Raw genomic sequence first — 18427 nt, forward strand, 5'->3', positions numbered from 1 at the left:
ACAATACCAAAACAACAACAATACAGTATTTAATGCAATAAAAAACCTTCAGCGAAGTACGTTCCCCTTCAGCCATGGTGGGAGAAAGACACCGGCACACCTGCTATATGGGGCATAAATATTTTGAATGTAAGTAGAGGGTCTTCATTACTTACTGGGGCCATTACTGAGCTCAAGTGATAACTCATTCTAGCAGTACCCTTGGCGTCCTACCTGCTACCATGGCCAGCGATTTGAAGATAGGATTTATGTGGGAAGAGAGCATAGTCTTAAGTAAATAGTAATGTAGTCTATGTAGTTGGTGGCTGAGAAGAAGAGTTGAATTAAAACGAAGCAAGCAATGAAAAACATAATTATGTATACCACTGAAAGTTGTAGGGCATTTGAGGTTACTACAATATAATGTTATCACATCATTAAATGTTCATATAGATCCCCAGAAAGGGACTATTTTCGTACCTAATTACAGATACAAGGTGTCTTACTGACAAAGAGCCTTAACAAAAGCAAAGTTAATCGTATGATAAAATCTCATGGTACTTTTCAAAGTAATTAGAACAGTTTACATTATAAAGAGAGTTACTTCTATTCAAACAAAACTGTGAATAATCATATTTGTTGTTGCCAGAAATAGCAGGTCTGAGTTATATTGCCATATTTGAAGGGACTGAAGATTCCAGGAATTTTTATAGTTTTGTTCTTGTTTTGGTTAGATAAATATTTCCTATTTTTCTAAACTGGTGTTGTGTCATTTTGTAGTGTTTTCATTAAGTTACTGTGTGTGTTGGTACAAATACTTTACACCTAGCACTCTGAAGTTAAGCCTACTGCTCTGCCAAGCTACCAAGGGGGTAAGCAGGGGTTAGCTGAGGGTGATTCTATTTTACCCTGACTAGAGTGAGGGTCCTTGCTTGAACAGGGGGTAACCTGACTGTCAACCGAAGATCCCATTTCTAACAGTGCTTGTTTATGCACACCCCAATGGTAGATGGCCTTGTGGTGCTTTGCCGCGTTCCAAACGATCACCAAAATCATTTGATTCCCTCACAGGGATGGAAATGCACTGGATTCAGTACTGTTTAATTCAAAACATCAAGTTCTAAATGTGGGCACCCATAACAATTTTGTTTTAATGGAATGCTTCAGTGTGTGGTCAGATAGAGCTGTGTCATTCTCACAATAGCAGTAATATTGGCTGAGGCGATCTAGCTCATGATTGGAACCCTTGGTGTTCCAAGTGTTTTCCGCTGGTTTAGTAATTCATAGTTGAGGTGAGCATAGATGGGGTCCCAGACCCCTTGATGTGCGTGGGGTGGATTACAGGATGCAGCGTTACTTATCTATTATCACCAAGAAGAGTCAAGGGTGGTGACTTTTGGTGAGGCCTGAGAACAGTCACTAGGGGCTTTTTGTACGCTATGATAGTCCTGTCCATAGTGAGGTGAGTAGATAAGGGTCTCCGGTCCCCCTGAATCCATGAGATATAGTTTATCGGAGACCATGCTTCTTACTAATTAACAGTGGGACTGTCTCAGGGAGAAGCTAATGTGCCTCATGGCACACAGCAGAGATTAAATGCCCAATAATGTTACAAGTGGTGCTGGGGATCCCCTCCCCCCCCCCAGAATGTAAGCAGCTGGGCTAGTAGGCCCCTATTTCACCTACCGCATTTGCAGTGCACACTTTCGTTTGCAACTCGCAATTCAGTACTCAGAGTTGATGGCACCCTACATCTTGTTTTTCTTTTCCATTAGGTGCCAGGTATCAGGATTCAACAGAATCCTTTGGGGTTTTGTGAAGGATGCATGATGCTAAGCACATTATTGGATTCCTTGTGCTCCTGTGCCTGTTTTCAGCTCATCAGCAGCCACAAGGTGTGCGCTGGGTCATCTGTACAGAAGATCAGGATTGGAGCACTGGTCTCAGACTGCCATGTTGCTTTGGCTCAAGATACCCACAACTCTGAAAGTTGTGTATGCTGCCTCTATCCCATCAGTGAAATTTTATCTCCATGTGCTAATTCATTAACTTTGTTTACCACCGAAAGGAGTATAGTCAATCTCGATGTAAACCAAAGCGGCAGACCTACTAAGTTACCACAACTTGCGGAACATTCTTTAGAAGAATAAAGCCAGAAGCACATTCTTAACTTAATATCTCCTGAGGCCAATTACTTCTCCAACTCAGATGCAAAAATTTCAAAAAAGGGAATATTAAATTGTAGTATCTTCTTTCACCGAAAGTAGTCGCAATGTCACTTACTTTTCATTATCGTAATAAAGCTTTCCAATGGCCCAGGCAACTATGATTGGGAATGGTATACCTGTGAAGAGAAAAAAGACCCATCCAATCAAAATTCTAGTCGGTTTAATAATACAAACAACAATATTAATATTATCTTGTTTTCATACAGTTCTCCTTATTAAATGTCTGCTGCTTCTAGCAACTAAGGAATGTTACTCCTACCCAATTCATGGCCCTCAAAAACACAAAACAAGGCACAGTTTACAAGAAATGCGCTGGCTCCATTGTGAGTTATACTTAGAAGAAGATGTCTGTAATTAAACCATTCTCTTGTGATACTTAAATTAGTTGTCTATTACTAGACCCTACTTTTTGTGGTGGCATGTCACAATATCACTGTCAAAAATATCTGACAGAAATAACGTGCCCTAAATATCGTTTACAAAAATATAATCCCACTGAGAGTACATATTCTATTATTAACTCCAATTGGGTTACACAATATTTGTGTGAGGCAGTATTTTGGTTACAGCCTTCTGATGTCATACCACTTTCTGTAGTCTCACACTCTCAGACTTATTTCACTCAAACTGTCCCTTAAATGCATTATGCATGGTTAGTGTTCATGTGTATGCAGGACGTGGTCTAGCAATTCCTGCAGGCAATCATAGTTAATTTCATAGAGAGAATATAAGAGTTTCCGTTCATTAAGAAGTGTTGTCTCAAACATTTCTGCCCATCCTTTTTTTAGTTTAGGAAATACTGTGAGAACGGAGCCATGTCCAAGCACCTGTATGAGTATTTCACTCTAGATGGGCCAAATGACAACTGGCTTTCATATGTTGGATCCTGGAATGTCACATCTAACATAGATCCAGCAGGGTGGGTCAGGATTTCAGAATCGCCAGAGAATATCTACATAATTTCTGGTTAAAAACACTGTTTGTAAATGCATTTTACTTGGCCATTCAAATATCTGGCAAAGATTCGCCCACTTGGGCTATTGATTCACTGATGCAGGAGTCTAAAAAATTCAAAATGCAGAAAAGATTCAGGCTCCTGGCCATGTCTTCATTTTTTCAAGAGTGGCAAGGTATAAAACAATTAACAATTTACAAAGGCAAACTCAAGGCCTTACACCTGCTTAATGAAATATCACATTTATCTACAATGAAAATCTGTAGTGGAACAGAAAATACTACTAGTAAAGAGAGAGCAGAAGAGATACTAAAAGTGTGTAAACAATTACATTTGTGAGTTACGAATTTGCGTATAGTCACACAAATATATAATAAGGTGCAGGCTATATATTTAGCTGTATATGGCTGATAAAAACCTTCCAGAATACCTCCCAGAATCAAATTCCAATTTGAAATCATATTTGTAATAAATATTGAACTATGTAGTGCAGATTTGGTTCAGTGTACTATCCTTAGCAGATCATCGTCAGAAAAAAAAAATCATTGTGTCCTAAGTATTTTTGCAAACACCTAATAATAGACCATCTCCGTCAATTGGAAAATTTTGTGTAAGCAATATTCAGGTCACAACATTTTTATCAGACAAGATTCATGTATACCGAGGTATCCGATGCCTTACAATAATATTTTTTTTATTGAAGATGTGTGTACAATTTAAACTAAAAAAGAACACCAAGCCTCATCTAAAAAGTGCAGAATTCTGATCATCAATCCTATGTTTAATAAGAGTAAAAAAAAATGTAATTAAGAGAGAATAGATAACATTTCAAATCTAAATCGATTGACTTTATTAGCTGTCACCAGCTTTCCTGGAATTTGGTAATATCTCTGTCCTCCTGTAATTCACTCTCAGAGAAAACCTTCAGAAACAGTGAAAGAATAACAACTTTTTATTGAGTCAGACTTATCTGCGGTCCCCCATGTGATACAAATTTCTCTCAATTTAGTTTGCACACAAATATTTCTGTACTTTTGCATAATACATTTATGGATGTTTTATCAGAAATAATTTGTAATAAATGAAAATGATTACAAATGTTTTCCAAATGCTTCTAACATATTCCACAACTACCACTAGGTAGAGAGCCAGAACATTCTCCCATTGAAAGACAGGATTCACAGATTCTTTTGATGCCACACCTCACCTAAAACTGGTATTCCCAGTTGCATTCTTTACATTATTTTCATTATCAATAGTCTGGCGCTAAGTGCTCTGTTTGAATCTATTATGTTCATCTACTTTGCAGTTTCTCACCAGCTTAATAAAGGACTATGCAAATTCATTTTGCTCCATTTTTCAAATGTAAAAGAGAGGATAAGGAATGTGTCATGAATCCCATCTGTTTGGTTGTATGACGAATATCCAGAATAAACATATTGTGACTCATAAATATTGCAGAAATAATATCCGAAACTAACAAAATATTGACACACTTTGTACACAATCTTTAAAAATACCTAAGCAAAAGTATTAGGGACCTGAATATCCTTAACACAGGTAAGTGTATATTAAATTTACTACATATGGCGTTGTATTTCATTTAGAAAATAAAATAAAATATATTAAAAATAAACAAGAGTAACATGTAAGACATTTTCGTACAATAAAAGTAATTTATACAAAATAACCGCTATTTAAACAATAACATAAATAACATTACAATTATTAATAACAGCAAGAACAAATCATAAATATATACATAACAAACACGTCACAGATAATATATACAGTAAACTGTGTAGTCTCAAAATTAGACAAACACCCCTATCATGTGGTGGACTGTGGTGGTCTCTGGTGTTGAGAATTCAGCATCGGGGCTGAGTATGTGGAACCACCGTCTCAAATTAAGCACTGTATGGGCATGCCCCATTTAGGCATTCACTTGCTGGGTTGTTTATTATGCAGGGGTCTAAAGCCAAGCATTTCACAGATGTTTATTTTTCCCTGTAGAGAATTTGCTTCGGTAAAGAGAACATAAAGTAGCCCAAGATTTAATTTCATATGTGCCAACCCATCCCATGTGCACTACTCTCAGCAAGCACTATCACATTGTGAGGTAAATCCCCACATCAATTGTGGTCACCTTACATGAGGGCAGTCCCTTTCCAATGTAATGACATCCGATGCCAGGCTTCAGCATTATGGAGAAACTGCTCTCTAATACATGATGGCTCAGCGCATTTTTCAGAGGGCAGCAAAGAGTTAGAGGAAGCAGCAGGCACCCCTAAGCCAGCAAGGCACTAATAAAATATGTGATGCAGCAGGGAAATAAATCCTTTAACACAAAAAGGCTAAAGCACATCCACCAGCATCCAAGCTGACCAGTGCATTATGATCTAGACACTTGACTATCATGGATGACAGGATTCTGCTCCCAATAACCGATCTCAGTAGCTGACCCAAAGCTTCAGCCATCTGTGAGACAGCAACCAGTAAATGGTAAGGGAGGATGCACGCAGCCAGAGCGAGCTGTCCAATCACGCTGGTGCCCCTCCTGCTCCCACGGTGGAGTGCCCACCCATCAGAAACTAGGTAGCACAGATGGGAAAATAATCCTGTAATACATGATTTTCACAACTCCTTCCGGAGGGAACAGCAGAAGTGCAGAGGGAGCAGCCCAATCCGTGCTACCATGGCATATTCTTAGGAATATATGTACATGGTCACTCAATTTATGCTTCCTGGATTTCTTCTTCCTAATCCTCACCTGTGAATCTGTGAGCATAGGGAGGGCACAGGCCACAGTGGGACTCCCGAGCTGGAGCCTGGGATCCTCCTCTTGTCTAAGGTAGTGCTGCAGTGCTGAACACACAGCACACTCTGTGGCCTTTGCAAGGGAGGCATGTTTTGTGGGTGCTTCTAACCTTTTTTGGTGATAAGTGTAATGGACAGTATGTTGCTATTAGGTAAAGCATAGGCATTGTTCAGGTGATCCCCTTGACTCTCTCACCAGCAGGTCTTCCTGTGTCTTCAGTGGCCTCTATCTTCACCAGGTGTTCCTGCTTTTCCACTGCTCTGTTTATTCCGCTAGCAAATGCCACTCCCACCAGTGTCCAGCTCTAGCCAGTCTTTCTGATCCTCCTTCTCTGACCTCCTCCACTAACAGGGGCCCTATTGTGGAACTGACTCAAGGACACAATGGGCATTTGTGCCTGCTTTGTGTTTCCTTGGTGCACTTTGGTATTACAGAAGGGGCCACAAACGATTGTGTGAACCCTTCTGTAATAGAGATAGTGCTGGTGCGCATGTTGCCCCAGCCCTATCATGTCAGGCCATTCTCCCATTTGCATGGGGGAATGGCATTGGGGCATGGCCCCATGCAAATTAGGGAATCTCTTTTCCTCTACGCGTGTGCTGTCTTACCGATGTGGGCACATAGGCAAACATGCCTTTAGGAGGTCTACCTCTGGTTCCCCCCAGATATCTTCTAGCATGTGCGTACAGTCACTTACTACACCCGCCTGCAGGGGGATCTCTAATCCCTTTTAAAAGTGCAGGTGGGTTGCTGCTGATAGAGCGTTCCGTACTAGTAATTTTACTTGTATTGGGACGCTCTTTAGGCCGATGAATCTTTTGGCTAAGTGGGACCCTCTCCACTCTTAATCAGTCAATTTGATCTAATCAATAATCAACAACGAACATAAGCAATACCCTGATCAACATAACACTTGACAATTAATCCAGAATACATTTCGGCGAACCCTGACCTTTCAGTCAGGAATAACCACACCAATTTATTCAAAGTTAGTGAATTTATTTCCCTATATTAACAAAGCTAGCACAATATAGATGTGTCTCAACACCAAATGATAAACATAAATGAACATTAATAGCTGTCCATAACGGCGAAACAGGTGCAATCTATGCAGCATTTGAATAACAAGGCATTCGATAATAGCAATGCAAATCACTAATACTATAATCTGTAATGAACTAATTGCATACATTTGGTCAGCATAACAAGGTCTCAAATTGCATCGTGCAACAAAAGGAATCCTCTTCTAACCTCAAATTAGCATCAGCATGTGGGACTTCATGCAAAAAAACAATTTATCAACATTAATTTGGAAAACTCCTAACTAGGGCTCTTATCAAAAAATCAGCAGTTGGTTACCTAAAAGAAACACAATGCAATTGTACAATTTCCTTTCATATTTACCAATTACGATCAGCATACAAGGAAGTCTTCGTCTCACAGGTACCGTTTCTCGATCAGCATGGGACGGGGCAAGGGGCAAGGTGGACGGGGCAATTGCCTCACGGCGGCAAGATAAAACTACTACTTCATGCAAGGGATCAAAGTTAAAGTCTCTAGGGCAAGAATCATTTAAAGTCTCTTTCTCTCGATTAGAGAAAGCATCAAAGTCGCTTTCAAAATGGCTTCGCAGCAAGGTGGGCCATAATAGCTGCAATGTCCTGCAAAATGGCGGTTAATGGCTGGTAACAGCAATAATGGCGGGTAATAGCTCCTTTCTTCTCGTGCACCTGGTTTAAATAGACAACAGTTCAAATCCAGTAGGGTCTTCCATTGGAGGGTTCATAGGTTAGCTTCAAATTGTCCAATCAAAAACAACAGTTCTCAAGCTTTTACTTAAGCATACATTATCCTTGGAGACGGGTACGCAAGTTGCAACATTTTATACCAATTAACTCACTTTCAGAGCTTCCATTGTCCGCACCTGCAGATTGACCTTGAAGCAAAGAGAAAAATGCCAGGCTGGCACGAAACCTTAAGATAAGCATGTGAACGATCTCAGTGGAAAAGTACAGCTTCAAGCAAAAATACACGTTTATTAGCACATTGGAAAAATACGAGCATCTAAACCGTGAGACCAGGCAACTAGGCCGAAGCCTCCGCTAAAGTTATGCTAAGCTAAAACATTTCAAACAAGCAAATCGTAGCACACGTTTATGATTATGTCGGATTAGTGCAATTCTAATACACCACGTTATATAAAGCACGCTTATAAATGTTGGCAAACTACTCTGAGGGCACATTTTGTCCCCGTACAATCTTTATTAGTTCGGTTAAAGTCACACATGATTATTTCACTCTACGTTTAAGCGCTAATAAATGTAAAACCTTCATTTCAGCTTCATCAATCCCTCCTCTGATGACTACTTGTCATCACACAAACTATTCCCACAAATTTTATTCCATTAAAATTCTGTCAGTTCTCTTTTCCTTTTAATTCCCCTAGTTTTTGCTTTGTATTCTTCTGCCATTCTTTTCATCATTTTCTCTTCCTTCCTTCTTTTAATTCTTTCCATTATCATTATTATTCCTCTTTTTATTCCCCAAATTCCAAATATGCAAATCAGTACTATTAAAATTCCCTGTATTATCTTTAGTAATATTCCATTCCAAATTCCCCCAATCCAATTTCCCACTGAAGCAAGTCCTTTTCCAACCTTCTCCCACACTCCTGGTTCTTTCAGTTCCTTCAAATCTGCACTCTCTTTTGTTAGATTAGCAAGCATAGTTTTAATTTTCACACTATTATCTGGAATATACGTGCAACAGTGTCGTGCACCAAGCATTTTGCAAACGCCGCCATCCTTTGATAAAAGAATGTCTAAAGCAAGCCTGTTTTGAAGAGTCATAGCTCTTTCCGCTGCAAGTTCAGCATCTATCAGGATTATAGCACCTGAAAACTTTGTCAACATGTTATCCACTATAGTAGACAACTTTCTTATTTTGATGGAATTCAACACAACTCCCAATGAAGGAATCATGGCTCCAAATATATCTCCTACCACAGCAGCTGCGGTCTCTCTTTTCTGGATACGATGGGATCCAGATGTCTTTTGAATCATCGATAGGTCATCCAGTTGATAAACTTTTGGGAACACTATACCCAAATAACATCTCCCCCACCATCCCTTTGGAAGACGATAATAGGCATTATACCCACAAATGTAATATACACCTGGAATGACAGGGTCTAGTCCGTTCATCATGAATGTCCATTTGGCCTTAAAGATAAACGTATGTTTACACTCACTCGCTCCTACAAATATGTTGTCATAATAAGATTCACCTCGATATATACAAAATTTCCCTACATGCCAAGCATCTAAAGCTATTCTCCCTTGTGTTTTTATTGCAGCAAAATCATAATTATCTACTGAAGTCCTCTTATGTAGCTCTTTTTCTAATCTCGCATTCATTTGTGCCCTTCTATCATCTGTGCGATCTAAAAAGCTTATTTCTACTGCAGAGAGCGAGCAGGTAAGGTTTTCCCTATGAGCGTGAGCCGTTTCAAAAGGTTGCATTGGCTCGAAAAATTCCCTCATTATTTTAGCATCCCAATCTTTAGCAATCTGGCTTAGCTGCGCTACTATAGGAACATATGCAAAGGTAACATCATAATTTGAGTAAAAATACTGTATGTTAGTTTGACCATAAAATCTAGACATTACTATACTACATGTAATCCCGTATGTAAGAGGCATGTGGTGATAAGTCACCCCTTCCTTTACTGATGTCGGTATCTGTGTACACACATAACAATCTTTCGCGTCCATAGTCTCAACATATTCTGTTAATAAGCAATAGAAAACATTATATGAAAGCTCCTTCTTATCATGCAAGTGTCTCATCTAATTCTAGTCTTTTCAATGCGGTTAGTTCAGTGACAGTAACAGGAGCAAAAGTAGAAGCATCAATTCTTTCATTCTCACTCTTTCCACGTGTAGCGAGCACTATTCCCACTATTATTAGTACACATGCAATTATCAAGCCTATACACGCATATTTACAATATTTCACTCTACTGTTTTGTGTAGCCATGATCTGTATAGAATCAGAGAGCTAGAAGCACCTGTAAAAGAAACTATTTAGCAATTCAGTTACAAAGCTGAACGAGCATAATGTTCACACAGTCTTCTTCAGGAGCCAAGTCACTTATCGGTTAGCAGCATTTGTCTCAATTCGGCAATAACTCAGTCTTTTATCAGTTCAGCAAAAGTCTCATCCGGTTTAGCAATGTCTCAGCTGGTTGTTTGTATCACGTTGGATTGTAGCAAGCAATAGCATTTATTACCCTTTCAATCGACAGAGTCCATAAAACTTTTCTTTTCTATCGGTATCTCTTCTTCTTCGTTCTCGAGGCTTAGAGATACAAACTCGTCAGTTCAATCGTCATTGACTGCATATGCCCATTCTGGACCGGAATATCTCCTGTTCGGTATCCTTTTCCTTTTCAATTTTGCTTCTCTTTTCGATTCTGCCTCGCTGGTACTTTCCTCTTTGGCCAAGTCTTTTCCTTCACTTGAGGATGGTACCACGACAGACACTTCCTTTCTTTTCTCTTTCACTTTTGGCCTTTCTTCGTCGTTCAAATTTTCTTTAGTCCTCTGTTTTATTGGTGATATACTTAGTCTTCTCTTTGCACCATGTCCATTTGATGGACCTGCAATCTTTTCTGTGGAAGCTTGAACTGTTTCGTTCTGTTCTACCTTGTCCCCTCTTTCTGGGGAATCAATCACGTTCTCTTTTTCTTTTTCTGTATCGTCTGCTTCTGGGAAAGCCCTCCTCTGATCAGGCTCTCCTGCTTTTTCACCTTTTTCGAGCCCTTCGTCACCGTTACTTTCGTCAGGCTCTTTATCACTTTCAGCTGCTTCAGGTTCTTTGTCACCTTCAGCTGCTTCAGGCTCTTTACTACCCTCAGCTGCTTCAGGTTCTTTGTCACCTTCAGCTGCTTCATCGCTGTCTGAACTTTCTCCTTGGTCTTCCCCAAGTGAGTCTGTTGCTTCGTCCTCAGAGAATATCTCTCTCTCTTCCGTTCCTGTCTGTTCGCTTTCAGTTTGGTTTTGCTCTGTCTCAGCACTCAGCACTGTTTTATCAGGCACTGGCAGTTTCAGCGCTTCAACTTCCTCATCTGTGGGACACAACACTTTCTTTGTGTGACTGGCGTGAATCCAGTTGGGAACCCCCGCACACTTCACAGCGGTAGTTGTCGTCAGGATCACTTGGAAAGGGCCTTTCCAACGGGGTTCCAGACACGACTTCCTCACGTGCTTCTTTACCACGACCCAGTCACCTGCTTTCAGTGCGTGTCCTGGACCTTGGATCGGTGGCAAGGTGGTTGCTTCCACCTGGTGAGAGAAAGAGCGAACCACGTCAGCTAGACCCTTGCAGTAGTCTAACACCATATCATCTGTAATATTCAAAAGCGCGTTTGCGGGAACTGCAGGAAGTCTCATAGCCCTGCCCATGAGAATTTCGTGCGGAGACAATCCAGTCTTTCTATCAGGGGTGTTTCTCATTGACATTAGCACCAAGGGCAATGCGTCAGGCCATTTCAAATTTGTCGATGCACATATTTTCGCCATTCTTGATTTCAGTGTACCATTCATCTGCTCCACCAGTCCTGATGCTTCAGGGCGATAGCTACAATGCAGTTTTTGCTCAATGTTCAGCGCTTCGCAAAGTAACTTTATCACCTCGTTATTGAAGTGGCTTCCCCTATCTGATTCTAAAGAGATCGGGAATCCGAAACGTGGTATCAATTCTCTCAACAATAGCTTTGCAACTGTAAGGCTGTCATTTCTACGTGTGGGGTATGCCTCAATCCAGTGACTAAAAATGCACACAATCACCAACACATACTTTAGACCTCCATGCACAGGCATCTCAATGAAGTCCATCTGCATCCTACTAAATGGGCCACTGGCCCTGCCAATGTGGCTCGCGTTCACAACTGTTCCCTTTCCTGGGTTCATCTGCTGGCAAGTGACACATCAATGGCAAACTGCTTCTGCAGCTTGACGAAATCTGGGGTTAAACCAATCAGTTTTGAACAATCTTATCATGGCATCTCTCCCTAGGTGAGCTTGCCCATGATAGAACCGCGCAAGCTGTGATAAGAGACTATTTGGCAAAACAAATTTTCCCTCATTTGAAACCCATAACTCGTCTGGTCTCTTTATACATTGTGATTTAATCCAGGAGTCTCTTTCATCCTCCCTGACGTTATTCTGTAATGCTTTTAATTCATCTATTGTATCTACGACCTTAAAGGCAAATGCTTCAGCTGGTTCGAGTTCTGGTTCACTTATCGAATTCCATTCATCTCTGAGTAATATACAGTTCAAGGCACAAAATCTTGCGACTTGATCCGCATATGCATTTCCCAGAGAAACATAGTCCTGTCCTTTTGTATGAGCACTACACTTTACCACTGCAACTTCGGCTGGCATTTGAATGGCGTGTAACAATTCCCTTATTCTTTCCCCGTTTTTCACTGGGGATCCTGAAGAAGTCAGGAAACCTCTCTGTGACCATAGTTGTCCAAAGTCGTGCACAATCCCAAACCCGTACTGACTATCAGTAAATGGTGACTTTCATCAATGCAGACAGCTGACATGCTCTTGTAAGGGCTACAAGTTCTGCTACTTGTGCAGAATAGACTCCTTGGAGCCATGATGCTTCCAAGACACCTGTTACAGTACATACAGCATATCCTGCTTTCAAAATTCCCATCCCATCTCTTAGACATGAACCATCAACGAAAACAATTTGGTCATTTTCATCAAGCTTAGTATCCTTAATGTCAGGTCGAGGTTTTGTGCAAAATTCAGTCACCTGAAGGCAGTCATGCTCGACGTCTTCAGCGTTCTCAATTTCAGCATTTTCACCAGGAAGCAAGGTTGCTGGATTCAACGTAGTGCACCTTTTCAGCTGCACGTTCGGTGAGCCCAGAATTACCGTTTCATACCTTGTGAGTCTTGCTCCAGTCATGTGTTGCGTTCGGGAGTGGGTCAAAAGTATCTCAACTGAGTGAGGGACCATGACTGTTACTGGATGTCCCATCACTATTCCTTCACTCTGAGTGAGGCTGATACCAACTGCTGCTACGGCGCGCAAACACCATGGAAGTGCTGCTGCGACCGGATCCAAAGTAGCTGAAAAATACGCTACTGGTCTGTTTACGCCACCATGGGCTTGAGTCAAGACAGACAGAGAACATGCATCACGTTCATGACAAAACAATGTGAAAGGCTTTGTGTAATCAGGCATACCTAAAGCTGGAGCCCTGCACATGCATTCCTTTAATTCAATAAAAGCATCCATCTCATCTCCTTTCAGCTCAATTTGATCCAAGGCATCATTCTGGGTCAGCTTCAGTATAGGCTTTGCTAGAGTTGAGAAGTTGGGAATCCACTGACGACAGTAGCCCACCATTCCCAAAAACTTCCTCACCTCCCTCCTTGTCTTTGGTGGATTCATTTGAAGTACACTCGTTATTCTTTCCTTCATTATTTTCCTTGACCCTTTCTCTATCTGGTGACCCAAGTATTTCACTTTCTTCTGTCAGAACTGCAATTTGGAAGGAGACACCTTATGTCCATTCCTCCCCAAATGGTTCAACAGAGCAATGGTATCGGCTGTGCAGCCACTTTCTGTCTTTGATGCAATCAGTAAGTCATCAATGTACTGTACTAGGGTTGACTCGAATGGCAATTCTAATGCTTCCAAATCTTTCTTTAGAATCTGATTGAATATTGACGGTGACTCAGAGAACCCTTGAGGAATTCGACACCAACTGTACACTCTGTCTAAGAATTTGAAACAAAAGAGAAATTGACTGTCCTCATGAAGAGGCACCGAAAAGAATGCTTGTGATAAGTCGATGGCTGAGAACCACTCGGCATCGCAAGGGACTTGAAACATTATCACAGCTGGATTCGGTACGACAGGGCAACACTTAATTATGATGTCATTTATTTTCCTCAAGTCCTGTACAATTCGGACCTTTCCACTCGGCTTTATTAGTCCCATAATTGGTGAATTACATGGACTGCTTAACACTTCTTTCAGTACTCCCTGTTTTACAAACTCGTCAATGAGTTGGGCAACTTTCATGAGGGTGTCTTGTGCCATGTGGTATTGTGGGGTCTGGGGAAAGGTTGCATTGGGCTTTACAGTCACTTTCACTGGTTCCACTCCTTTCATCAATCCCACCTCTTTCCCTGTCATATCCCACACTTCCTTTCCGACTGTTTCCCGTAACTCGGCTGGAATATCTTCTTCAGTTATCATCGGGAAAAGGCAAATCAGAGGATACTCTTCATCGACAGTTTCCATCTCATCCCCCTCTGCACTGTCCTCTTCTTCCCCATCACTGCTCGTCTGAATTTTTATTCCCTCGTTCGAACACATAATCGAACATCCCAACTTGCACAATAAGTCTCTCCCTAACAGTGCTATCGGGCTTGAGTCACATACCACAAATTTATGTAACCCTTGATAGTTACCGATGCTGACTGGTACCGGATCTGTAATTGGGTTTGTCAGGTGCCTGTTTGCTACTCCCACCACTTGGACTGTCCTTCCTGAGAGTGGCAAATTTGGTACTTCAATACTCTTAACAGTTGAACGTGTGGCTCCTGTGTCAACCAGGAATGAGACACGATGACCCATTACTCTTCCTTCCACGTACGGACCCTTTTGATCAACTTCCAAGGATGCTGCAAGCACACAATCTCCTTCCTCACCTGAACTTTCACTCTCCCATACATTGTTTATTCCACTCTCACTGTGTAATGGGAACTGTTGTACAGTGCCATTTGTATTCATTACCTGACCTGAGACCTGTGGAGGAACCATCACTTGCTGCTGACTCATTGGTGCCAAAGGTATTTGCATTTGCTGATTAGGTACCATGGGAAACTGCTGTGGCATTGGCTGCATTTGCGTCATCTGCATACGGGGCATCTGCATTTGCTGCGGCTGCATAGGTTGTAATCCCTGCAACTGATTTACGGTCTGAAAATTTGGGTTTGGACCTCTCATTTTCGGTCCCCTCATTGTCTGAAATGCATTGACATCATTGTTTTGCTGACCAACACCTGCACCTTCCTGCACCACCATCGGGCACTCGCGTTTCCAATGACCGACAATTCCGCACACGTGACACGGCATCACCTTTTTCAATGCCTGCACACCATTCGGAGTCACAACAGTGTTCAAATCCGGACCATTATTTCCAAGACCTCCTCTGCCTCTGCCTCTCGCCTGTGGCTGAAACATCATATTTCCCTGCAACTGCGGCTGCGGTTGCGGTACCTGCTGTTGGAACCCTTGCAACCCTTGCAAACCTTGCAGACCTGTCTGAGCTGCTTTAAGTTGCATCATCATCACTTTCTCCTTCAACCTTTTCTGTTTCACTTCAATTTCGTCGCTACAGTATTTCGCATAATTCAACACCTCATCAATCGGTTTCGATTGCCAGCAAATCAAATGCGACTTTATCATCTGACTTATCTCTGGTCTCAGCCCTTCCACAAATCTGAACACAAAATGAAGCATGTCCTTCGCCTCTATTGTTTCCGTGCCACTGTAGTTCTTGAACGCCTTCAAAAACCTCTCATAGTAACTATGAATCGACTCTTTAGCCTCTTGGGCAGTTCGATCAATCTTCTGCCAATCCACATTTTTCGCGGCCACCTTCGTCTTCAAATGCTCAATCACCTTATAGTACAGGCTCATCACCATAGGTGATGGTGCACCCGTATCCCTGTCTCTCTCTGGTTCACTTGTCGGCCAACCTACAGCTCTTTTGCAATCCTCCCACAAATCTGCCGGAACCACAATCTCAAAGAGAGTATTCAGGTCTTCCCAGAGACATTTTGCAAGCTTCACAAACCTGTCAGTCTGTTGATACCATTCAATCGGTTTCTCTCTCAGTTTGGGAAAATCATCCGTAAAAGACTGCATGTCGCTTCTGTTCCATGGTACATGTATCAATTTTCCCCCTGCTGTCTCCCTCATTGGTAACATGGTTACTGCATCACTACTCTGCGGTCTTTTCTCGTTGAGCTCTGAGACACTGTCTTTCCTCTTTTCCTTTCTCTTTACCCATCTGCTTTCCCATTTGTCTAAGCACCTCCACACTTGTGCACTCTGCAACAATTCTCTAAGGTGCGCCTTCATGCCTGCTGACCTCATGTGTTCAAAATCTGTGGTCCCGAAATCCAACCTATAGCTCCTGCTCAAGTGTTTCGTCTTGTCTATATCCACCCCGTTTTTGTCAGCTATTTCCTGCAAGCTTTTATGTACCTTATTCACTTCTCTCGTAATCCTGGGGCATAGATATCTCAGCTCTTCTTCCGAGTAGGACTCTAACCTATTCACACCCATAGTCCCTTCCACCAATTCTTGTGCTTCCATGTTCAACCTGACCCTATTCAGATAGTCTTCTCCCTTCCCACTGGCTGAGCTTTGTGTGGAATTCAGACTGTTGAACCACTGTGTCAGCTGTTGCGCATTGAACCCCATCAGTGTAGCGTTCACATCGACTGCCATTGATGGTTGCGGCAACTTTTCAGTATTCGATGACAGCGGTATCACCAGTGGGAGACTCGACCTCACCAGTGTTGACTGAGCACATATGGGACTAAACTCCATCAAGGACCCAGATCCAGTTGGCTGAGCCGCTATCGGAGTTATCCCTGGAGTGTTTTCTATGCACCTCCTTTCTGTCCCATTCTGCAGCATTGATCCCTGACCGCTCATACCTAAGTTAGGCTGACTGTACAAAGGTACCGGTGGACCTACAGTAATGGGTAGCGATATCGCGTCTGGGTTTTGTCCATTTCCCATGTTCTGAGACATGTTCATTCCCACACTATGGGTCATCATTGCCGGCATGCCCATCTGGCTCCCCGTCATCTGAGCATGTGCTGTCCCCCCCTGCATCTGCTTTTGAGGCATCAAAAACTGTGTTGATTCGGCTTGTGCCAATGTCGGGTTGTGACCATTCTGTCCTCCCATTGCGGCTGGATCTAGAATCATTCCCGTACTATTGTCACTGCTGTAGTACCTTGGGATCTGCGGCTGATAATTTTCTGCTGGCTTCAACATGGGCACATCTGGATATATTCTCCTAACCTGCGGTATCTGCGGGGTGAACAGCAAACTCGGGTCCTTAGACCCCGATGATGCTCCTGAACTCTGAGTTTCACTGTTCTGTACCGGTGCCGGAGGGGCAGAACTGGTACTTGGACCTTGTCCACTCTCCGCATAAGGTGGTGGACGGTCGTTCAGCAATTGCATTATTAACTCCTCATCCTCTAACTCCTCTTCTCTTCTCAACTTTTCCTCGTCCTCTCTATCCTTGGAACACCTCCTGTTTGTCTTACAGGTAGCTTTCTTACCTGTCTCCTCTTCTTCCTTAGTAATTGCGGGAAACAATTTTATCCCCTGCAATACATCTGACCTCCACACCTTCTGTGCATTATCCCACCTAGCGTCCGCTAGTGTCTTTTCTACCTTCCTTATCCTAGTCTCGAACTTATTTTGCTGCTGCTGCCTAGCCATTAGTTCCCAAATTGCTACAGCCTCAAACTGTGCTGGCCTTGGAGGTACCTTCATGTCGTACATCGCGAATCTCAAATTCTCTAGGATCCTTATATTGAATGTCCCATGTATCGGGAACGCTACGCTCCCATGTTTCTCTGTCAGCTTGTGCCATTGCTTTAGCCAAAGGCACGGAGCTACCCCCTTTTCCTCCATTACAATGTAAGCTGGTGTGCCTTCGGGCGGCGTCCCCTCTCCTACGCTCGCTTTAATGTAAGACTCCCCCTTCATTGCACTCTTAAATGCTTTAAAAAATTTCATTTTCTCGTCTTTTATTTCACAAAGTTTGTAATCAATAGGTGACTTTAATTCCCGGAATACTCTTCGCTTGCCTTTCCCCTTCCAATCGAGCCCCACGGACTGCGTCCAATCCGTGCGCGACCCTTCTCTGCAACCAACCTATCCCAGCGCGGCTCCTAGTGACGTCACACTCACACCCACTGCGGCTGACAAAGCCTCGCGGCTAGTCCTCCTTCACTCAGCTCCTCTCGTAACCACTTCTGGCATGTATCGCGAGCTACCAAAAATTATAAAACAGATCTGTCGGTTTACTACAGGAAGGGTAACGCAATCGCTTCAGGACCTTAGGGATTTTTCACTAGCATCAGCAGTTATTCCATCTTTCTCGGTCCCCACTTTCGCAAGTAAATCTGACCCGCAGACCTACTCTCAACTTGTCAATGATCTATTCTAGTGCACTTAGAATCTTGTCAAAGCCCGAAGTCGAAGTTTTCTTTCACTCCCTTAACACACGTACCGACTCGTTGACCACGCCCGATCAACCTACTAAACCGCCCAGACCACAACATAAAACAACATACTCCGGAGTCTCTTGAC

General features: G+C 42.4%; 1 protein-coding gene and 1 long non-coding RNA gene across 2 annotated transcripts in view; one reads left to right on the forward strand and one right to left on the reverse strand.

Moving 5' to 3' along the window:
• LOC138299622 (corticotropin-releasing factor receptor 1) overlaps positions 1-18427 on the reverse strand; it is a 1731194-nt gene that overhangs the window by 201466 nt on the left and 1511301 nt on the right. Inside the window, exon 8 of the mRNA XM_069238054.1 lies at positions 2263-2323. Coding sequence (XP_069094155.1) covers positions 2263-2323 — 61 coding nt within the window. The remainder of the gene's footprint in view (positions 1-2262; positions 2324-18427) is intronic.
• LOC138299623 (uncharacterized) overlaps positions 1-18427 on the forward strand; it is a 191352-nt gene that overhangs the window by 47939 nt on the left and 124986 nt on the right. The window lies entirely within an intron of this gene.

Source organism: Pleurodeles waltl, chromosome 6, assembly GCF_031143425.1.
Source record: "Pleurodeles waltl isolate 20211129_DDA chromosome 6, aPleWal1.hap1.20221129, whole genome shotgun sequence".
In the NCBI taxonomy this organism is placed as follows: domain Eukaryota; kingdom Metazoa; phylum Chordata; class Amphibia; order Caudata; family Salamandridae; genus Pleurodeles; species Pleurodeles waltl.